General features: G+C 33.9%; 3 protein-coding genes across 7 annotated transcripts in view; 1 reads left to right on the forward strand and 2 right to left on the reverse strand.

Moving 5' to 3' along the window:
* LOC128238327 (disintegrin and metalloproteinase domain-containing protein 10-like) overlaps positions 1-24,944 on the reverse strand; it is a 232,165-nt gene that overhangs the window by 100,025 nt on the left and 107,196 nt on the right. The window lies entirely within an intron of this gene.
* LOC128238329 (uncharacterized) lies at positions 15,693-23,742 on the forward strand. 2 transcript variants are annotated; one of them, XM_052954146.1, is made up of 2 exons: positions 15,693-15,803; positions 21,628-23,742. In XM_052954146.1, the coding sequence occupies exon 2, from the start codon at positions 21,636-21,638 to the stop codon at positions 22,971-22,973; it is 1,338 nt and encodes a 445-aa protein (XP_052810106.1). In that variant the 5' UTR covers positions 15,693-15,803; positions 21,628-21,635; the 3' UTR covers positions 22,974-23,742. The 2 variants fall into 2 exon arrangements, with proteins under 2 accessions (XP_052810106.1, XP_052810107.1); XM_052954147.1 differs by lacking the exon at positions 15,693-15,803 and adding an exon at positions 15,820-16,202.
* Positions 23,897-24,944, reverse strand: part of LOC128238324 (disintegrin and metalloproteinase domain-containing protein 10-like) — an 84,993-nt gene continuing 83,945 nt past the window's right edge. For all 4 annotated transcript variants that reach the window (XM_052954139.1, XM_052954136.1, XM_052954138.1 and 1 more), the window contains one exon: positions 23,897-24,854. In XM_052954139.1, the coding sequence (XP_052810099.1) occupies positions 24,525-24,854 (330 nt within the window). In that variant the 3' untranslated portion in view covers positions 23,897-24,524. The remainder of the gene's footprint in view (positions 24,855-24,944) is intronic.

The following is a 24,944-nucleotide window of genomic DNA, read 5'->3' on the forward strand; positions in this document are numbered from 1 at the left end:
GAACTTGCTTGGCTCGAATTCCTCATCGTCTCAAACTGGATGTAAAGGACCGATTTCCTTATACTGAAACTAAGCATTCCCGTTTTGCTCGAATCCCCCAATGCTTAAGGTACTTTCGCCAGTCCCTGCGAGCTCGAGCCAACGGGGTTTGACTGTATGTTCAATATTTTGACATTTTCATTTCCCATTTAAGTGTGCAATATTTTGGTTTTCTTTAACATTCTATTATAAGCAGTTTTTATAAATAAAAACATAACACTACCTAATGGGAACTTGTAGATTGGAAATTGGTTTAATATGAGATTTTCATAAGCTTGAGCTTTATTCCATTTAAGATAGATTATAAGTCTTATTTGCAAGTATTCATACTTGATGTTAGCCTAAGACTAAAGTTTTAGTAACTTTTGATATCACACTTGACAGTTATTTTAATGTTGGAAACGTCTTCAACACTTTCGAGACCAATCATTATTCACCAACATTTAAACGTTGAAGAATGACTTTCAATGTTAAATTCACTCGGACCAAAGGTTTTCAAGTTGTAAGTTTTAAGACAATATTATTTTCGCTTTAAGTAAACACACAATCGATTAATATCAAGGCATTGCCGCAATCAGCACTTCTATTGCTTTTATTTAAACTTTCACTTGCGGTCAAATATTGACGATTTTCTTTTAACTGCCTTTTTAACTCGCTGTTTCAATGTCAATTGTTTTGTTATGACAGTATGTTCTATATAATGAAAGGTCATTTCTTCCGCTTTATTTCGTTGCATGAATGTCATTCTCAATTATAAAGTTATGACGATTTTTGAAGCTACTTGTATTCACATGATACCGCACCGCTGTAAATCATTAAGCGCGCGTTGATATCGATCAAATCGTTGTTATCAGTGATCTAATCAACCGACGACAGCATATTCATACTGACTCATGCTTTATTATTTGGGATCTTTTCCATTTAATCCTACACCCAGATTTCAAGTATGACATTTGTAAACTGTTGTATATTGAGAAGGAAAACACATATTCTACAGTTACTTTGTTAAATTGTGAGTTCGCCGTTCTTGTGTGTGTGTGTGTGTGTGTGTATGTGTGTGTGTGTGTGTGTGTGTGTGTGTGTGTGTGTGTGTGTGCGTGTGTGTTGGTGGGTGGAGTTGCGTTTCACACATAAGAATGTGGTCCATGTGTCCGTGGACAATGTCATTTATGTACTTTTGAGTATTTAGTTCTCTGACGATAGAGAAGAACGCTCTACGCGTTCGGAAAATCACTGTATGGCAGTTATGTAGACTAAGTGTCAACAAAGTTTTCGAGGTTTGTTTTATAAATTATTTTCAAGTAACACATTGCGGGCATTCCTCACTTACTTGTGACATGATATTTCATGTTTTCAAGTACGGCGTAACGAAATCGCACATTTGTGCAACTTGTTGCAAATCATTTGCACCTCAATCAAACTTGAAAATACGCGAAAGCAGCCACTTGAAGCTGACCTGTGATATTTGTGGATTCCAGTGTGAAAAATAAGCAATAAGAACGGTTAAAAATGTGCTGCAAGTGTACTTTTAAACACTGTGTGATTATTTTAATGTCAGCACTCTTGGCATACATACGGAGTCCCCATTTTCTGAAGTTAAACAAATATCACAATAATAAACTTCTATCAAATCACAATGTCAATCTATTACTTTAAATTCATTCAAAAGTACAATCACACTCAGCCATTTAAAAATGTGTCAAAATGCACAGTTATTAAGCAATTATATGTTACTATACGGTATGTCACGTATTATACAGGCGAAGTGTAATGAAAAAATACAAACGAAAAACGCGTGGAGCACACATCGCGACAAATTAAAAGCTTTATATTTGCATTGCGATTATATTGTTGAAATACACGACTGGATTTTATTGTATTAACACTCTTTTCAGTGATATATTATGAATAGTTCATCAGTTTTATTGACTCCATCAGTCTGAATCTTAAAGCGCGTTCATTCTTTTATTGGCACTCCATTACAATGCCTCTGTTTAGAACAGAGACCAACATTCAATTACGAGTGTACAGAGTAGTTAAAATGTATTATAATACGTTTTAGCATCCGTCTTTGAAATAATAACGATATGCACTTAAGGTTTAAAAACGTCCGTGTACTTTATCAAATCTAAAATATACGTGCACTTTATCAATTTTGTATATGATCATTGTTTTCATAGCCTCTGTAACCTTCAAAACGCACAAAGCTTGCTGAAAATATGATTATCGTATGAAGTACTTACGGTTTATCCAATTTTAGTAATTTATTTGTCAGGAGCAGTGTACTTTACCGAAACTTTCAACTCCGAGAAATCAGTTGGTCAATATTTTCAGAAAAAAGAGGATTTAAGAGAAAGTTCTATTCTACCGTGAAAAGTGTTTTTATTGCAGGGTTTATGGTGTTCATATGACAAAAATATCTCAGTATTAAAAAAAGAAATCTTTAAAAACCAACCTGAATCGAGACCGTTTGTTTACTTTTTTTGACGTGCACTTTAGCAATAAGTCACGTGGGTTTCAAATCAATCTTATTTGCTTGAAAACAGCATATACGTTAATATGCATTTACAAAATCTGCTTCAAAAGTGAACAAAACAATAACACATTTAAGAAGAAAACGAAATGTCCGACGTAAGGAGCATTGTCAAAACTAGTTTTTGAGATCTGGTTCGTCGTAGTGTTTAGAGAAACTAGGCCAACAATCAAACTCCGAAAACAAACCGGAAATAAGCTCTTTTAGAGTCGTAGACTGTGCCATATTTTATAACGAAATTGGTAAAATTCATTAAACACTGTGTACCATGACAAACTTATGCCGTGTACAGAGACACTTGTGACGGCACAACTCACATGTTGATACGCAAAAATACAACCTATAATATAATATATGCTTTATCAGCGGAGGGCTATTTTTGCTGTTACATTACATAATTATCATATGCCCACCTACGTGCAGACGGCAACCTATCTTTGGAACTTCAACCTTTCTCATTTAAAATCGGACTTCAAGAAATTATTATAACTCTATATTACTTTTATAACCTTGATTTTCGTCTCGAATCGAGTCTTTTGAAGACGCCATTATGAACTGGAACCAACCATTAAGTCTCGTGGATTTCCCGCCGTGTATATTAAGTGTACTATCAATATACGTTTATAAAATTACATCATATAGATTGTTCTTTCTTTTCATTACTATACAAATAAAATCTATCTAAATACCTAATTATGTATTAGTAAATGCTTATACTACAGTAGTTTTTGTTTTTATTTCAAGATATTGTTTACGCATGTTTCGACGCAGTTCTAACTTGTTTCAGGTCAGTTTCATCCAAGTTTACTATCTGAGATTGGAAGAGAAAACCTTAAAGTCAAATTTGTTCAGCAACATTCGGAAGACAAAAGCAAGCGAATACAGATCAAACACTATTTGGAAGCCAAAAACAAACTGAATTTAAACAAACATTTTTACCACTACAATTAATGTAGCTTTATGGAAGCGTGACATTTTACTTGTTATGAAACAGTTGAAGTATATAATTGTTTAGTACATTGCATGCAAGTTGAATGGCATGGGGTGTTCTAGATTAATCCAGTCACGAGAGTAATTGGAAAAGATCTCTTGCTCTTGTTTCGGCAACGTGATGATCATATCAAGTAAAAAATTATTTGATTTATTGTTGGTACAAAATAGTATTCGGGAACCGTTCTGAAGTTGAAGTTTTTGTTTTTCCCTCTTCTACTTTTTTTCTGATATGCTTAATGGTTTAAGATGTCATCACGTTTATTTAACCATAGAGTCACATGCTTCAATTAAGCGTCACATTCGGTCGTTTCATTACGAATTACTTTCTATGTCGTATTTTAGATATTAAGCATCGTGTTTAAACGACTTTTTATTTCTTTTAACACCGACTTGCATCTCTTTTGAAGGTATTTCTTTATCGTTTTAAACCGACTTTTTTCTTTTAAACGACTACCTCTTTCTGTAAAAATAGACATCTAAACGACGAAGTGTTTCGTTGTTATGACTACTAGCTCGTTTAAATGAAATTCAATTAATTGGGCGAAATTCTGAGACGTATTTGGTGACAAAGTCATTGTGACGGGGAAATAAGTCGTGTTTATGAGAAAGCAAGTCCTCTAATCGATTGTTACATTTTGTTTGTACAGGGACAAGTACAAAATGTAATCAAATTTAATTTTATTAAACGAAATAAAATATTTTAAACAAAGCAAGGAAAAACGGTTATCACGGATATCATACGCAAATTTCAATCTATGTTTAGAGACAAACAAACTGGTCATACTTCGTTGTTTAATATTTTTGATGACTGACTGGTCTGATGGAAGTGGTATCGGGAAGGATGTAGGTGCCCTCTTTTGATCTACACAAAGCGTTTCATCTAGTAAATCACCAAATTATTCCTTAAATGAAAATATATTCCATTTCAACGACAATAAATGTAAAACTTAAGAAAATGTATTTGCGAAATAGATATCAAATTGTAAATGATTGCAATGGCAATCTTCACGTAAAAGAATAATGTTACTGAATGGCCAATTCTTGTCCCAAATCCTTGTGCTCAAATATAATAATGACATTACCTTTGAAATAAATACATATATGTATGAGGATAATGCAACACTTTATACAAAGTACGCAAAAACATTACAATATTGAATGTACGCTCTTAAATTTAAACACGGTATATGAATGTTGTAAGATAAACCCCCAATTTGGCCCGCCACCGACAGCTTGATGACACTATGACACGGGCATTATCTTGGGAGAGCCGGGATGTGAAATCATCAAGACCTGTTACCACCCAAACAGGTGAAGTACATACATCAAATTCTTACATCTGAACAACAATTTTAAACGTTCAAAGTCATCTTTGTCAATCGATCGGGAGATGTCATTTAAAAGCAAATTCAATGCCCATTCTGGTCCGGGTTTCAAAATATGAAATGGTGTGTTGTCCATCTCTGTTTGATGTTCAACATGGTCAGCGGCATTTTCAGAATGTTCCTTTTCCGTTTGATATAATGGGTAAGTCTGTACGTAATTGTTCTTGTCATGAACACCCTGATTGTTTCCTTCGTCAGGAGTTTCTCCTTGAAATATTTTCAAGCGATAGGCAGTCCTGTTATCAATTTCTTCACCACAAACACTGAGTTCTGGTTCGTTTGCAATCCTGTCATCACTTATTTGTGACAACTGTTCTATGCTAGAAAGACTGGGTGGATTTATGCTACATTCGTCATGAGCGACTTCTTCTGCTACATATTTTCTAATAGTTGTCTCTAGAAATGCTGACTCATCTCGATTGCCTTCACACTCAGCTGACTGAACAGCACGAGGATGAACCATCTGGGCGTCTATTTCTACAGGGGAAACGCTTCTTACCCCATCAGCCATAATAGTTCTAACATAAAAAAAAAAACGAGATAATATTTTTGTAGTTTCCCCTTAAGGACTCATGAGACATCACAGTTCGTTTTTTTAGTGCGACATAAACATATTTCATATGAAATGAAAAAAACGTTAAACAAAAGCTTATTTACTATGAACTGATGTTGCGTATTTGTCCCGTAAATCAGTTTAGACGTGCAATCAAAACAGATAAAAACATAAACACTGCATTGTATAACATGCACACCTATCGACTTGATTCACGGCTTGTTTGTTTAGCAAGTGTTTTTACCAAATATAATACCTAAATAGTCTATACGGCCCACAGTTCTGAATGGTACTTGACTTTCGAACACATCTAAAAGGTCGTCGCTTTTAATTGCAAAATTTTAATTACCAAGTACGACATGTTTACCAGGTGACCATGTTTAAAAGCAGAAACTTGAATATGATTTAATCAATATATTAGATGATCGGGTAGTAAAAGAGGCATGAAATGCTCAAAATGTAATTCGTTTTATTTAACGTTTGAAACAGTACGTCCGACCTTGAAATACCATAACAGAAATGCTTCCTATGTAGATCTCTACCAACCTTGGCCGAATAACGCCATCGCGCTTTGCCCTTTATGACCTATCGTGCGTTAGGTGTTTATTTTCATAAACCAGGCATTATTTGTCCGAGCTGCAGCTTATTCAAACATCTAAGTTAACTTTTCAAGGTTAGGTTGCTATAGCTCATTGCTTCTGTATGATCTATACGATATTTTCTGTAACCAGAAAAGTCTAATCCATAAACGGTTGACATGAAAATAAGTGAATATAAAGCAGTGCAAAGTGCTTCCTTGAAGAGCTATTTAACACAAAGTGTTATCTTAAACTAATATTAAACACCAATCAAATTACAAGTTAACAATTATTTTTAGTATTTTATTTTCTAACTATTGATCTTTTTATTTACCCTTCGCCAATAACTACACAGAGGTTACGGCCGTAAGTAATACATTATTCTAAATAGAGACAACAAACTTACACACAATAAGACGTTTCATATTGACAATACTATCACACTTACAAGCAATGATTATATCCAAATAACTTTCTGTGTTGAAACGATCGTCTCATACACCTGCTTACAATACAACTTGCTTAAAATCAGTGAACAGAAACCATTTCCTGAAAATCTATAAATAGAAAACCGTCAGCTTATATTCATTTATTGCGTCTTGATGTTCTGCTAATTGCGTTGAGGTTTTTTCAACTAGAGAGAAAAGTGGTCTCATCTCTTCATTAACAACATTTTATAGGCCGCACCTTAAGAGCCACCATTATAAAGCAATATGTTTTATATTTCAATTTATATTAAATTAGGTTTGCTTTCAACTATTGTCAACATGTATAAACATTTTTTTCTGTCAGTCAGTTAGGCTATGCTGTGTTATTGTTTAGTTAATTTATGTCAAAAAGCATTTATCAATCTAGCCGTTTATCCTTTTTAAAGATTGTTCTTGTTTCAAGGTTACAAATCTGACAACGTGCTTGTCCTTTAAAGTTTCATTGTTTATCGTATACAATATCAACGCAGCACTGATAAGGAGTATTAAACAGTTTCAAAAAAATAAATATGTTATATCAAACATTTCAATCTTAGTTCTTGCATGCCATTTTTTCTCGTTAATAGAAATGCACTTAAATACTGACAAGGCTTGAACCTATGACCTCTTGGGTGAGGTTATATTTAGACCATAAGTTCAAAAGTGAGAGAGAACAATGTATGGTGTCTTGAGTGCGAACAGATTCTTTGTCTAAGTAATTGATTGGAAACGATTTTTCTATTTTAAGTCACAGTGACCTTGACTTTGACAGCAACCCCGTTAAAAGCATTCTCAAGCTAGCTCTTCAAATACGCTACCTACACACCAACTTTAATAACCATATCCATCAATTGAAACTAACGTTATTTGGCGGAATCAATTTCTTATTTTTGGTAAGAAAATTATAACACTGACCTGGCTCCTATCTCCTCCAAATCAGTCCCAAGGTAGCGCTTCACAAAAGATACATACAAACCAATTTCCCTTACTATCCATTCTTACTTATGATATTGGGCAGAAACCATTTTTCAGTTTTTGGAATTAATTTATCGCCCAATAACTTCCTATGTTCAAATTGATCGTGTTATCCGATATATTTTTACACCTTCGTACAATTTTCTGAAAATCTGTGAATAGAACCATTTTTTGAAAATCTATTTCTAGAACAAAGTCAGCCTTTGTTCATTTATTGCGTTTTGATGTTCTGGTTAATGTGTTTTTTTAAGTCAGATATAAATGTGGCTTTATTTTTACATTCACAATTATATAGAGCCACCAATATAGCGCAATCTGGATTTTTTACAAGATATAGCAAATTGGATATCTTTTAACAATTCTACAATATACAAACAGAATGGGTCAAACATGTATATTCATTTTTTGCCAACTATACTCTAGTCATCACCGTAAGTATTTCTTTTACAAAATATCAGTCGAATTACAATTCGGACAGTGTACTTGTCCTTGTAGTTTCTATAGAATTTGTATACCATATCATTACATCACTCATACAGAGTATTAAACAATAGGAACAAAAAAAATCTTGGATTTTTTAAAGATGTTTTTGTTCACGCCGATTATCTTCATTTCATTAATACAGATCACGTGGCACAATGGTCGTTTCGGAACGGCATACTTTAATGACCACTGAAAAGGATCGAAGCCTAAGGTTCCTGCTAAGAAAACAGACTCCAGAGTGATTTTATAAAGTTTAAGCTTTCGTCACCATTAAGCTCAAATAAATTTGTGTTAATTAACACGGATAGTCAGAAAACGGGCTTAGAAACACAAATTGTTTTACCTCCCTGAAAAGGTATTAAAGCCGCCAAAAATTATAATAACACGCTTAAATTTCTTTCAATATTCGATATTAACTGCTCAATTTTACTGTTTGTTTTGGATAATAATATTTTTATTTGCAAATAATGTGATAAAAACGCTCATTAAATGCTATTTTAAATCATACATCTTGATGTAAACAAGTGTCAACAAGCCATGTTTGCAAATATAATAGTTATTTTCCAAAACAAACGGTAAAATGGAGCAGTAAATATGGAATATAAAAAATAAATATAAAAAAGGTCACATTTTAAAGCTCGATAAACGTGATTTGTTAAGTGAGTTGTATTACAAACTTTATATTATTATTAATTGAAAAAATAAATCACGAAAAAAAGGTCCCAAATACAAGACCCGGACGTCAGCCGAAATATACTCCACTACTGCTCATTTCCATAAGTTTTAAACCAAAGTATCTTGTAAAACGCCGTGTAAAATGAGTCACTTCTTTGTACTGCCGCTAGTTAATTTTTTGAAAATCTAATTATTGATCAAGTGCGTGTGTGGGTTGTACAATAAGTGCACAGCTGTAACTAAAATTACAACGATTGTACTATTTAACAATGAGTTAAGTTGATAGTGCCTAGGTGTATGGAGGCTATTCGTTGCCAAAAGTCCAGACGTGTATGTGTGTATGTTATGTTTGTTACATTAATGATTTACCAATGTACATTTTACAAACGCTAATTCATCGCTTGTATGTTTACATTTCACACCGTACATTTTCATTTTTCAGTCTGCCGATTTTAGTTTTATTCTCGTTGCATCTAATCGACAGAAGATTCAGTCGTGTTTATAGAGTTGTTTATAGAAAACACTCGTTATTCTGTAAAAGTCAAATGCCGATTTCTACGTTGCGGTCTTAGAAGACAGATTTCAGTTCGTAGTTCTACGAAGTATATTGTATGCTGATGACCTTTCATTCGCAGTTGAACATTTTTACGTGATGAACTTAATTTTATTTATAGATAGCTCCGCCTTAACCATGGGCATTGGGAACCTCATTATGGGTATTACGAATCATCTATATTAAGACATTTTGGCCTATGGTTTGGTAACGACTATTTATTTAGAAGAAATGATTAAACTATCTATATGATAAAGTAAATGTTTATAAAACAAACTGGACCGAAACTAGAATTAAACATCAGAAGTCCGAGGTGTCCCTGAGCAAGGTCCAAAGTGTCTGGTCCGTATTGGTCGTGGTTTCAAATATCTTGATACATTTTCGTTACTGTAACGGAAATAAAATCAAAGCATTTTGAACTTTACGCCTCTATACTTGAGAAAGGGTTCGTCATTAAAAGATATTTCATTAGTTTATTTTAATATATCAAATTGTGCGGGAGCCGTAGAGGTTTCCCTCTTTCAAGTAAAAAAGGTTTTTCACTGATCCATATTCGAGCATTTTGGACGCGAGCAGTCTTTGAAATTACGTAAAAAACAACCCTGTATATACATGTATGTTCACTACCTTAGCTTTCACGTTTTGTAATAGATTTCGAATTCTAAGCTCTTGTTATTTTTGGGAGCTTATACTGATTTATACGCACGGGCATACTGGCGTATGGCTAGGTACGCCCCTGACACTGGCAGATCCAATAATTCGTAACTGGGGGGCACAAGTGGGTTGGAGAGCTGTTTTTCCTCTGTAAGTCCATGGTCCACTTATAAAAACAATTAATAAAAATATTGCTTGCTTGGGGGAATTCTTAGGAGAAAGACTATGCTCACTGCCTTCGGTCCCTGGCATATAATTAAACAAGAGGGCCATGATGGCTCTAAATCGCTAACTTGAGTAAAAGAGTTTAACCTTTGTAATCAATTTAGCTTGATATTTGTTCTCAAAGAATATTGAAAAACATACTGATCAAACATGTTGTCTGGATAATCACTGACATGACTTGTCACAGTTGCCTGCACACTGACAGGACTTGTCACAGTTTCCTGCACACTGACAGGACTTGGTAATTGACTGCACACTGACAGGATTTTGTTCAGTTGCCTGCACACTGACAGGACTTGATGATTGACTGCACCTTGACAGAATTTGATTCTCATATCTGCACACTGACAGGACTTGATAATTGACTGCACACTGACAGCCCTTGGTATATATACCTGCACACTGACAGGACATTTTTCAGTTGCCTGCACAATGACAGGACTTTGTTCAATTGCCTGCACACTGACAAAACTATGTTAAATTGCTTGCACACTGAAAGATCTTTTAGTATAGATACACAAACAACAAACAGTGCACCATCCAATAAATTCAATAAACTGCCTTAAGCTCTAAAATCAAAATATCAGAACACATTCAGCACCTTCCACTAATATCATTGCTTCTTCCATCTAGGTCAACATCAACTTCCTTCACATGTTTAAAATCATTTTTTTCTTTAAATACAATAAGGCTTATTGACTATCCACACAGAAGATAAGATTGTAGCTTAGAATAATCTACATGAAGTTTACAACAATCTACATGAAGTTCAATGGAAAAGTCTGATTATTAAATTTATCATTAAGTGAAAATAAAATTTCTTCTAAAGAATAAAGTGTATAATATTTTTTTGAATCTATGAACCTAAAAAAAGAACAATAATTACCTTAGAAGTGACTATGTTGAAGACTTAATAAAATTTAAAATCTATTCCTTTGTTACTAAAAATAGAAAGTAGTGGAATCTCCAATAAAAGGGAGACCATATAGCAAGACTTGCTTCCCTTGCTTCAAGAGTAAACTTTACATAACTCTCAGATTTTAACATTTTGGCCATTTTGTTGTTGTTGTTGTTGATCAATCATGACCCCTTGTTGTATTTTTGCAGAGGGTCACCCAAGGAAGCTTTCTGTAAAGTTGAATTGAATTAGGACTGGTAATTTTAGAGGAGATGTTTTTTAAAGCAAAATAGGAAGTTGGTCATTTTGTTGTTGTTGCTGTTGTTGTTCTTGTTAATCAATCATGACCCCTTGTTGTATTTTGTAGATGTTCACCCAAGGAAGCTTCCTGTAAAGTTTCATTGAATTTGGACTGGTAGTTTCAGGGGAGATGTTTTTTAAAGCAAAACAGAAAGTCGGCAATTTTGTTGTTGTTGTTGTTGATCAATCGTGACCCCTTGTAGAAGGTAGTTTCAGAGGAGAAGTTTTTTAAGCAATTGTTGACGGACGGACGGACTGACTGACTGACGGACGGACTGACGGACGGACGCCGGACAAAGACCGATCACAATAGCTCACCATGAGGTCTTCGTGCTCTGGTGAGTTAAAAAACTGACAGTGGCAGTACAAATGCCTGCTCAGATACACCCAACTGCAATTGACTGAATAATATGGTGACATTTAACCCGTTCAAGAACATTGATATTGAAAATAAAATAAAAGCTGAAGAAAATCCGATTTGAAAGCTCCGTCCATTCACCTTCGGTTTTTTTCCGTGCATTTACCAAATAAGGTATAGGCGAAATCTTCTATCTAACTTGCCAATTGACTTTTGTAAACTGGGACTTGTAGGACTGCAATTGTTCATGTTACGAATGCGAGTGTCGACTGTTCGATTGCAGTTTTACATATGCATGATTTGGCTTTCTAAATTACATTATCATATTGTCAAAGACAAGTTATACGATCGATGTTTTAGTGCAGTTTAGATCTGGCAAATATACATGTTGTCTACTATAATGACAAATGTCAAATCAATACGGAAAAACTGACGCATAGAAACAATAAATAGCCCGTATACATTGATAAATGTAAGAGATATTTAGTACGAAGAACATTGTAGGAATTAGTACGTCTTGACTTTTGGCAACGAATAGCATCCATATTAGGTGGTTACACTAACATCTGTTGTCTTGTATTGTTGTGTGAATCTCGTTGAGCGTTTGTTTTCCATTCTCTTGTGTCTGTTAGCAGGATATTTTAGTAATAATTTTATTATTTAAATTACTTGGTCTGTAAACCTGGCTTATCAAATGTTTTTCTTAAATACATATAACAAAATGTTTGTCGGCAAAACGCCAACAATGTTGAGCCCGCCGCTATAACGATTATAAAACAGTTTATGAACGGTACTAGTACAAGTATGGCATTGATATTTGACTAATTATCATATGTCTTATACGCGACTCGCCTGGTGTTCATGGTGAACACTTGTTTAAGTATATATTACAACGTCCTCCAAAACAGGAACAGGTTACAGCTTTGCCAGTAAAACATACAAGGAATTTTGACTAATGGCCCTCAAGTTTGAGCTTGATCTTTGCCCTATACATATATGTTTTGTACACGACACGCCGTTTACTTATCGCGAACACGTGATAATGTTAAATCCCTCAATGCAAGATCAAGTTGTAGCCCGGACAAGCCAAACCCGAGCGGACGGTACTCGCGTACGCACACACGTACTCAATAACTGGCGGACGAATATACACCGAACAGCCATTTCGTCGACTGTTTCGAGCTCAGAGCTCAACGCACTGTGTTGTTTTTTGGAGCTTTGTGCTGTTGTTCCATGTTTCTTGCTTGTGGGTGTTTTTTGTGTTTTTCTTTTGTGTTTTATGTCTTTGGCGTTTACCCTGTGCCATTAAACGGGATTTATGTTTAAACTTTTGACTACTGAGCTTGTTTCTGTAGTTTTGAAGTATTGACATAATCGAGTAACTGTTTGAACAATTTGCGTTACTTGTGTTTTGTTTCTATATGTGCTGGAAACATTTAAGATCACAAAAATAGTCACATACCAAGTTTTGAGATGCTTTTAAGTCTTACACACTGGCAAAAACTGGTTACTTTGCATTAGAATACAATAACTGAAAAGGTACGACGTGTCTTTCTTCGAAACGTGTACATACCTTTACGAAAAGCTGTAAATCTATATCAACACCACTGCGCTTTGCCCTTTACTAACTCTTGTAAGTTTTTCATAAAGAAATGAAATCAGGCAGTATTTGTCTGAGATTTTTTGGATTTTAAGACATTAGCTCTTTATGTAAAATTACTAAACGTTGATTTTACGTGGTGATCTTTGATTTCAAATTCGCCAATGATAATTCATTTAGGTAACGAACGTAATGAACATTTTTTTTTTATTTCAAAACAATAAGCAGGTTCATTTAAACGATAGTATCACACTTACCAATAACACTTCCGCCCACAATAATCCAACGTGGAATAAAGATTACTTTAACAACCCAAAAGCAGGCTTAATCACATGCATGTATCGCATAATAACTTCTTATGTTCCAAACGATCGTGTCATCCGATATTTGTTTAAACCTGTGTACAATTATCGGAAAATCTGTGAACGGAAACCATTTTCTGAAAATCTTTTAATAGAAAATCATCAGCTTTTGTTCATTTATTGCGTTTTGATTTTCCTGACAAATATATTTTAAGCTAACAAGAAAAGTTATTTCATTTGTTTATACACAACTGTATAGCGCAATCTGTTTTTGTTTTTTTCTCCAATTTATAGCAAATTAGATATCTTTTAGCTTTCTATTATAAACAGAAACAAGGTCAGTACATGAAAAGTTGATCTTGCCTTTACGTGTCAAATACATATTGCAAAATATTTAAATTGCCTCTGAACATAAATAAATCCCACCCATACTTGACAACCTACACTTTTTATGTCCTTATATTCAGCAATCCATTGTGAATAAACACTACGTGTATCTTCACCTTAAATGTAGGGACATGGGTCTTGTACGCGACACGTTGTCTTGGTATGTCAAACACATGTGGCAAGTTATTTTAAAATCTGTCGATACAAGAGAAAGTAATAGCCCGGACACGAAGAATTATACTCTGTGTCCTTATATGCAGCATTCCATTGTAAATAGACAACTAAGTGTGACCTTGACCTAAGAGGTAGGGACACGGGTCTTGCATGCGACACGTCGTCTGGGTATGTCCAACACATGTGGCAAGTCATTTTCAAACCTGTCCATTCAAGAGAAAGTAACAGCCCGGACACGACAACGTGTACGCTATGTCCTTGTTTATGCAGCATTCTATTGTGATTAACACTAAGTGTGACTTTGACCTTAGAGGTAGGGACACGGGTCTTGCACGCGACACGTCTTCTTAATATGTCGAAAACATCTGGCAAGTTGTTTTAAAATCTGACCATATAAGAGAAAGTTACAGCCCGGACACGACAACTTATACTCTATGTCCTTATATGCAGCATTCCATTGTGAAAAAACACCTAAGTGTGACCTTGACCTTAAAGGTAGGCACACGGGTCTTGCACGCGACACGTCGTCTTGGTATGTCGAACACATGTGGCAAGTTATTTTCAAATATGTCCATACAAGAGAAAGTTACAGCCCGGACACGAGTTATTGGGCCGGACTCACGGACGGACGCACGGGCGGACTGACAGACGGACAGACGGACGGTGCGATTTTAATATGCCCACCTTCGGGGGCACAAAATAACTGGGTCAAACATGTTTATTCATTTTATTTGTCAAACAGTAAACTACTGTGCTTGTCCTTGTAGTTTCCATTGTTTTATTGTATTCATATTATTGCAGCATTGATAGAGTATATAACAGCTTCGAAAATTGATAATCAAAATCAAAAATTTAACATTTTCATTCCTGTTTATTTTAAGATGATTTTGTGCATGCCCATTTTCTTCATTTTGTTAATACAAATGCGCTTTGCACAAAAGTCGTTTGGGAACGTCATACTAAAATACATAGTTTTACTTAGAAGGAGGATCGAACCTTAGTCACAGTTCTTTCACAGTTTTAAACATACGGTTCAAATACGAGCGAAAGGTCAAAATGACTTTAAATTGTGCCCCTTTACTTCAACTTACAAATCTGATTCAACACATTGAAAACTATGAACCATACCAAACTTAAAAGTTTCAATATATCTTGCTTAATGTAATTTGATAGCAGAACTACTAAAAACTAAAAAACTCATTTCAAGTTCTGTTTATTAACTCATTGAATTATTGTACAATTGTTGAGTATACGAAATTAAAAATAAAACAAACATAGCAAAAACAACACAATAAGATCATGTAACATTTTGTTAGTTTAAATGATGCATTTGAAGAAGAAATTAAATACTTTTGATTTTACTGTTTGTGTTTTAATCGTAATATCTGTTATTTTGTATATCATCATCATTTATGTTGGTAGGTTTAAAAACAAAACAGATATTAGTGTTACCGCGTATCAACTCAACTCATTTTGAAATAGTATAATCGTAGTAATTTTGGTTACAGCAATAAGCTTGATCTATAATAAGATTTTCAGAAAATAAACTAGCGGGAGTATAAAGAAGTGACTCATTTTCATAAGGCGTTTGAGTTTAAATCTTATTCGAATAAGCAGTTGTGGATTATCTTACGGCTGACATCCGTGTTTTGTATTTTGGACCTTATTTCCGTGAGTTATTTTTTAATTAATAATACTAGTGTTTGTAGGTAAACTGTTTAAACATATTACAGTTACCGATCATTAAGATGTGATTTTTGCATATTTTTTTAAATAAACGATATTAACTGCTCCATTTTACTGTTTTTGTTGGATTATAACTATTTATTTTTGTCAACAAAATGATAACAACGCTGATAACGTTTTTTTTAATGAGACCTCCTAAAGGCAACAAGTGTAAACAAAGCAGTTAACTGATATCGTTGACTTACATGTTCATGTGTTGGAATGCAAGCATATTATAAGCTGATAGTTTAAATTCGGAAACATGTGTTTTATACGAGTGATGTGAAATATATAAGTACCCGCTGTTTGTATAATTTTTTGCGGATTAAATACCTTTTCAGACAGGTAAGCCAATTTGTGTTTTTAAGCTCTTTGTCAGACTATCCTTGTTATTCAACACCAACTTCTTTTAGCTCAATAATTTAAACGTAAACGTAAAACGGTGACTGTTTTTTCACATACCAAAGAAGTAATACGTATGTGATCTCTGATCGTTTTGTTTAATTTACAATTTAATTTTTTTTTAAATTGTTTAAATGGAATGTCCCTTATCTCATTTAATTTACTACTAGTTAGGGTTTAATATATCTATTATTGGAAAGAAAAAAACACATTTATAAAAGCTGACATTTTTATCTATATACTATTCATATGTTTTTGTATTGATCATTTAAGTCCAATAAGCTTAACATTTTATTGTGCCCCTTTAAAATATGAGATATTGAATGCAGCTGGGTTTATTCATATACTTTCCGTTTATTTTCAAATTCATGTATTTTGCCAAAAACATCACCAAGATATAATGTATTTATATCGTGTTTGCTTAACTCTCAAAACATCTTCACACGTAGAAATGACACATGAACATGGCTGGCTAAATATTGAAGATTAAAATTTAACCCAGGAAGAAACTTAATCATCAAAAAGAATTTGTGCTTTTGTATTCATGGCCGCATTTCCGTAGTGGAAACTTCAAAAATGTTTTTTAGTACCGGTTTCAGTACCGTTTGTATGAATACCATACTATTGATATCACTTCCACAGCACATTTTAAAGAAGCAAGTTCCTGAAGTTTTTCTTAGTGAACTGTATTGTAAATATAAAATTGTATTCATGAATATTTCGTATTCACTTTGGTACATGCAATCAATCGCTCACAGAAACCACTACCATACATTTTACGATTACCATCTAAACTTCCTTTTCAAGATAGACGCTCAATCATTATAGCTTAAATGGGGTTTTTTTGTATCTGACAATTACTTCAGTATTCGATTCAAAAGGTAGAAGTTTGTATATAGCCTATAATTAGATGATTGAACATTTTTGAAAAACATTGTAATAGGGTATAGAATTGCCTTTATGTTAATAACAAAGATATCTATTCAACATGATCAATGCACTCATGTCGGATAGCAATCAACAACCCTTCATTGTTAATTGTCAACATAGAAGTTATTATAGTTTCATAGTTTCATAGTTTATTTCAAATGCATAAAGGCCATAGGCCCATGAGCATACAAGAATTATGCATATATACATATAACATGACAATTCATAGATCAGTTGTCAAATTTCATAGCTAACTTTTTTACAATAAAAATCGCTATATTATTATATTATTCAAACTATGCTTGTTTGTTTTATCTTCTTTTGTTTGGTGAATAAGAATTCTGTAGCATGTTATACATGTTATATTCTTTCATTACTTTCTTCCTCATTTTATATTCGAAAGTTTATTTTATATTCGACACATCGTTTAATTCCGATCGTATTAAAATGTTTTAAACCACATTTTAATTATATGATAAATTAAAAAAATATGGGCGTTTCCAGGATTAGACGTAAGAGGGGATGCTCTTGAGGGGTATTTTGGCTATTTCTTAATCTGTAATGGCGCATTTAGTTGTTATTAATTCTACTTCAATTGCACAAAATGAGCGGTACGGAGAGGGGGCGGATTGGGGCACACGACAGTTTTTTTAGCATGTGCATCTTTCATATTGGTTTTTAAAATGGCAAGGGATTTCGGGTCCTCCCACTACGAACTATTTGGCTAATTTTAAAACGGTGCTTATTTGTGTAGTTTATGAATAATTTTATTCCATAAAATGTTATCTTGCACAGTCATAGGGGTGGATGGCTTCCAAAGACCCCTTAGAATATGCTCTTGACATGACAAGAGGGTTGTAGGGGCCAAAACTTTAGTCTCAAACGGTGCATTTGGGAAAAATAGTAAAATCGATGGATAACGCGAGTATAAGTCGTATGTTTGTCAGTTTTACTTAGATTGTATTGCATATTGTATTAGTATCAGAATGCATCGAAAAACATTATGTCCTATCTGTATCATCTACAATACTATTACCAAACTCCTAGATAAGATGTATTGTGGCAAATTGTATAATACGTTTCATTTTATTTTATGCCCTCGAAAAATTCGGTTGCATATAGAGTTGTCTTGGTGGTCCGTCAATCTGTACGTCCAGATTCTAGTAGTAACAGTGGAAGGATTTGAAGTTGAAGTTTTTATGATTATCCTCCATCGCCGCTCGTGTAAGATAGGTTCATCCCAACCCTCGCTCAGGATGTTCGGTAAACCTCTTTTCCGCAAAACACCTTACGCTCGGGGCGGGATGAACCTTTCTCCCACCTCAGATAAGTAGATCAATTAATTTAACCATGCTAGAAATTCTTATCTTGCCCACGGGCGAAGATAAAATGCCCGTATGGAACTTCTTTTTAATGGTCGCCACATTGTAATTACCTCCCTTGTTGAAGACTGTCGTCCGTAGCGCATCATGTAAACCTTGTCTTGTGGCATTATTTAGAACGCTAGTTAATTATTTATCGCTTCAAATGTCACCAGAAAACAATTTTCACGCACCTTTCAAGAAATAATGCTTCACTCTTCTTAGAACTATTTTAAGACCGATCAGACCATTTACATACTCTGAATCACTGCGCGAATATCCATGACAACCACGAATTATCGGGTTCCCTTAAGGGAACGTTATAGACAGAGCAATCTGTATGTTTCAACGCTGGAGGCGTTTTTGTGCAAATTAGACAATAAGGGTACAAAGTACTCACAGTTAGTGGCAAAATATAAACATTTGGCGGGCAGAATAAATTGCGACAGTATGCATTGCTTTGATTGCTCAAAAACAAATTTCGTACACTTTTGTTAATCGAACAGGATTATCTAGTATAACAACTAATTAAACATCACTTCTCTTTTCATCACGACTTCTTCCCGATTATTTTAACAGTGTCATGCCATTGTGCCTTTATAATGTTTTTAACGTATAAATCGGTTGCCGGTTCAGTTTCCTCGGCGTATTATTACTTTATAGAAATAGAGATTATTTTTCTCGTTTACAGAGGTTTTAAGAGTGGTGCCAGTGCTTTTCGTGACGTTTCGACTATTATGTAGTTTCAGTTGGCCAATAATACAGTCATTTAAAAGTGAGCAAAAGGTTTAATCTTGTCTTTCAAAGTTTATGAGCAAGGAAAGGTTCGAACAAAAATTAACGGCCTAGTATTATTTGCTCTGCATCAATTTATGTATTCAAGTGACATTGAAAGTATATACAGGTATGTGTAATGCATTTCCATTTTCAATATTCGCCATAAGGCAAAAACTGTTTTAGAAACATTGTGTCCTATTTTAGGAATCATCCATTCTAAGCACACAAAAACATTTCATTATGTTGCATAAACGAAATGTGCATTATTTGTGTTCTTATGAGTATTGTTTTGGTTGATAGAAATTTGTTATATCAAAGTAATCGGGCAAGTTCCTGCACTTGGAGTCAATAAGATCTTCTAAGTTCATGTCAAATCAAACGTGAAGTACGTAGTTCGTCATTTTTGGTTTTTGCAAATCAGCATCACACATAACAAGTGTACTTCAATTTCGGCTACATATTTTGTAGACATGGTCACATTGGTTACCAACAAATGAATCGAAATAACGATGATCTAAATGAGTTTGCTCTGAACTATCAGTCTGTCTTCGGACTCGGTCAGATTTTAGCACAGTATAAATTGGAGCGGGGAACAAGGAGCAAAATCAAAATGTATTTGATTCATTTTGGAATTGATCGAAAGATCAGTTTTGCGATACATGAAGAAGAAGAAAGAATATTCAAGGAAATATAAAATACAATATATGTTTGAAATAGGCCAACATGACCTGTGATCAAATTTATAGAATACAATGGCTTACGTATACAAATGCAAATGTATATATGAAAGGTCAAGAGGCTATATTAAGTGTCCTACTAACGATAGACTAAACAAAAACAATAACCTTTATTTGTCATCATTAGTAATACAATAGCCGAATGTAAATGCAATATTGATAGAAGACATGGCGGAATTGTGTAAAACCAAGCATGTCACTAACATATATCTATCATTTGGGCCACATAAGCTTTTTCAGCTTTGTTTATCTACTTTAAAAAGTTGTTTTTGCATTTCAACATTTAAGTAAACAAAAGCTTTTCGTTCTGATTTATAAATATTTAAAATAGCTATGCAGTGCACTACAGATAAATTTTCTCCTCGTTATCAACTGCAAGTTTAACGATCGATTCAAATTAAGGTCGTAATCAAACGATAAAACTTTTTTATCTTATACATTGTATACAAGACTGCTGAACGGTAAGGAAAAGAATCTAATGTGTGCCCTGTTATTAGTATTCCAAGGCTTATTTACAAGGTAAGGAACGTATTTATATTTTATTCGGTATTTCTGGAAGGTATCGTATTAATCAATTAATCAGCAATCGAACGCCGAACAAAAACACATCTAGATATACAAACAAACTTGATTAATTTATTAATATATCCCTTATTAAGATTGTTACCAATTGTAGGTACCAAACGCTCCATGTTTCCCAAGTTAGGGAAATGACAAGGTCACCTAAATCTAATTGTGACATTTCAAGTGTAAATATTCCGCATTGAATAATGCCGGTAGAATTGATATTATAATGTGAAGAAATATATTGGCATGCACAGTTTATCATGCTTATTGAAGATTGGATAAAAATGCTAACCTTAGATACCAGTTAAACTTAGTACAGAATAATGAAACCTAGCTGGTTATCAACTCTGGGTGAAATACTATGATTTAGTCAATATTCCTTTGTTTCATACTATATTGAATGAGGGGTGCATAAATATTGCCAAATTATTAAAAAGCAACGACCGTAGATATAATTTCGAAATCATTTACCAATTGCAATACCAGCCTATGCGCATGCATCTTTGTTTGTAGTCACCAGACCGGAGAAATAGGTTTTCTCGGAGAACTTCGGTTTCTCCCAGTATGCACAACCATGCCTTCGGGAAACATCTTGCCAACGAGAGTGACATAGCTTAAATAAACATCACATTTTTTACCACTTCGTAAAATAAGTTACGTTTAAACTAGAATGATTGAAATGTGATAATCGAGTTTGGTAAATATTTGATATGAACTGATTATAGGAATAGCCAGGCACGGCCATTGTGGTAAGATGTTTACAATTCAATGACCTAAATTCACAGGAAATCAGCAACAGCAAGCTGATATACATTTTATCACTAGTAAATAGTTGATCAGTAATGGTTATTAATATGTAAGAACGAGTAACGTCGCCAACGAAGATAATAACCTTGGTCCCGATGCCTCTTCAATGAGATGCATACAAGACAGTTGGAATTCAAAACGTTAAATGTATATCTATAACATATTTAAACGAATGCCTATTTGTTTCAGGAACTAAAATGGCCACAGCTGATTTCCCAAATGAAGAAATAAAAATCGTAATAAATGAGGATCTTATAACATGTCAAATTTGCATGGAACGTTTTGAAAGCCCTAGAATGTTGCCATGTCAACATACCTTTTGCAAAACATGCATTGAAGCAGTAATCAAGAAACGCTGCTTCGGGGAACACGAATGTAATGTATTTGACTGTCCAGTTTGTCGGTTACAATGCAAGACTGGAAACGGACGAACAGATATGAATGTTATCATGAACGATTTTCCTGCAAATAGACTTATGAATGAATTGCTTGAAGGGATTGAAACATATGCGAATTATGCAAACACAGAGGCATTTAATAGCAACATTGACGAGGAATGTCCCCAAAACGCTTCGAAGAAAGTCCAGTTATACTTGTGGAGTTGTCATTGTTTTCTGGAGGTCTTTAGGCAGTATATGCATGCATGTTTTCGGCTACGATGGATAAAAGGCCAACATCTAGCATTACACGACGCGTTCATTAACCGAAAACTTGCATCTATGTTCAGTGATATTGTGCTAACACTATTCTACAAGGACAATGATGATTGTATTTTACACCAGGGTATTATTGCTACTGCTCTTGAAGTGTCTGTCCCAAGAAATCTGAATCTCGACGACAGAATTCAGGCAATAGAAACTATTCAGACAAATACTGAATTGATGGCATATTATTTTGATAAGGATCTTATCGATAAATCGTTTGTGAAAGAAATTGCAAAATCAGACTGGGTTAAAATGATTCATTACAAAGATCAGTGTCAACAGACAAATGCAGGAAAGCTTGACTTGATGTTCATCGCATTTCGTTCACTTGGATTTAGCAACGTGTTTTCAATATCTACTCTGGCTATGTTTATGATCTCGAAAGTAAAATGTTTGCCTAGACTTTGTGTGTTAACAACACGATTTACACAGTTTCAAATAAAACTTCTTGCGACTTTAAGAGTGTTTGGAATCATCTTTTTAACTCACATATGTGGCTGTTTAGGATGGCGGATGATTTCTTACATAGTTGTTATAATGTTTACAGTTTACCTGGTGATGTGGATTCGTCCTCGTAATTCACGGCAGTGTATTCACTTTCAAGTGCTTGAAATTTCATCAGGCGAGATAAAAATAATCCCACCTATAAGTTTAGATGAATTTTCTCTAGTTGGTAAAATTACACATTCAATAATTTATGTTGAAAACTTGTGTCGCTGCGTATTCATTTGTATTGCACTATTTAAACTTATTTCTTCCTTCGCATATTTACCGATTGTTTGGATAGTAGTTTACGACATTGTATTAGAAATCACACAAGCGGTTATATAGGTATACCTGAAATATTATGATCTTGACGTAAGCTGTATTATGTGTATTTGTGTACTCTCGCATAACATCCGACGATTGTAATAGGGTTATCAGTACTGAGTTTGGATCCAGGAGGTTGTATTCGATTCAAGTAGATTTTGTACATTCGGATTTCACAAGATGCTAGCCGGGTAAAATCAAACACTGTAAAATTCGAGTCGAATACGGTTATCTGGATCAATACCTAGCACTTATGTCAGTATTAATTTTATTTGATTGTGTTAATCACATATAAGACATGTTATAACTTTATAATTATTATTTAATTGGCGTTCATTTGACGTTAGCTGATAATATATGTATATTTCGAAGACATATGATGCGTAAAAAATAAAATAAAGATAAGATTAAAAAATGTTACCATTTTAAAGCAGCATTCTGTGTGCTGTTCGGATAAGTTGTTTATATTCTTATATAAAGAAATGAATCTCAAATCAATTCCCTATTTAATGCTTAGAAAATTCATAAAATTTCAGGAACATTCTACGATAATTTAGTGCAAATCGCTCGAGAACCTTTTCACATATAACCTTTTCACATATAAACGCCCTTGAACTTGTCTTTGTCAAAAAGTTTTCAACTAATCTAGGTTTCGAAGCTCTATATGTTTCTAGGTCACATCATTGTTGTACTCTTTTTGCACAGTGCATATGGTTAATACAATATCAACATATTGATTGCAACATTATTATAACGAATTACTATAATCAAAACATAGTGTTTTGCCTTACAAACGTTGTGCTGTACAATGCAATATATATATATATATATATATATATATACAACACAGGATAGTTTCTATCTTTTACTACAAAATAATTGTATAAAAATGTAAAGAAAAATTTCATTTAAGATTCATATGCAAAGAAACAATAATAAATGTCAAGCTTTTACCACATTTTATATAGCCTTGGCTCAATTTTATGATTGAATAACATAATAGGAAAATAAATGAAAATGTAAAACATGTAACGCAAAGGACTGTAATTCATACTCGAGTTGCATTCATAACTGTGCTATTGTTTCTTATTTTCTGTGTATGTTTATTTGCAATAAATGCGGGTATTATTTAAGTAACTGCAGTTTTGATGACGAAGTACACAAAGATGGCATCTGGCTTTACGTTTCAGTTATATGTCACCAGCAAACAGTACATTTGTCACGATTAATCAAGAAAATGCCATACATACAAATTATGTTGTGGCTTCAACTGATTAAAACAGTAGCATATTCATAAATGTAAGTAAAATCTTGAAGCCTATTGCTGATATTATAAGTTTGACCTTACAGTATGTTTCAGTAAGGTTTCATATATAAATAAATATATGTATTACACATATAATTGTTTATAAAAAATTGAATATACGTATGGTTTGTAAACGTTTTATTGATGTTCATTTTTAATATGAACAAAACAATTTAAAAGAGACTTGGATTTCATTTTAACAGTCTTTTTCTTGGGAAAGAACACATAAACACGTGTTTTGCGGCTTTTTGATTTACCACAAGTTCCTACTTTGGACTTAGTTGTTCCAACTCATGCACAACCTCATCGTTTACATTTCTACTATTTTCTCTCGAAAGTGTCCGACTTTGTCTCTGTGAATTTCTAAACGAGTTTCTCATTGAAGTCCTCACATGAGATGCTGAATGTCTGACTGAGCCGCCCATACGGACGACTGAATGTCTTACATTTATAGCAGACTCTCGAACAGATCTGTGTGGATGTTTGAGTTCTAAGTGTGGGTTACTGCTCTTGGTGTGAATAGACAAGCATTTCACCAAAGTAAATGTCAATATTACAACAGCAACAATGGCCAGTGTGAAAAGACCAACTTTACTCTGAAATCAAAAACCAAACAAATTGCACATCAAACGTGGTAGGGCTAATCACTGTATATGTCGTATTGAATGAACATGGTTTCAAAACAA

Source organism: Mya arenaria, chromosome 6 (assembly GCF_026914265.1).
Source record: "Mya arenaria isolate MELC-2E11 chromosome 6, ASM2691426v1".
Taxonomy (NCBI): domain Eukaryota; kingdom Metazoa; phylum Mollusca; class Bivalvia; order Myida; family Myidae; genus Mya; species Mya arenaria.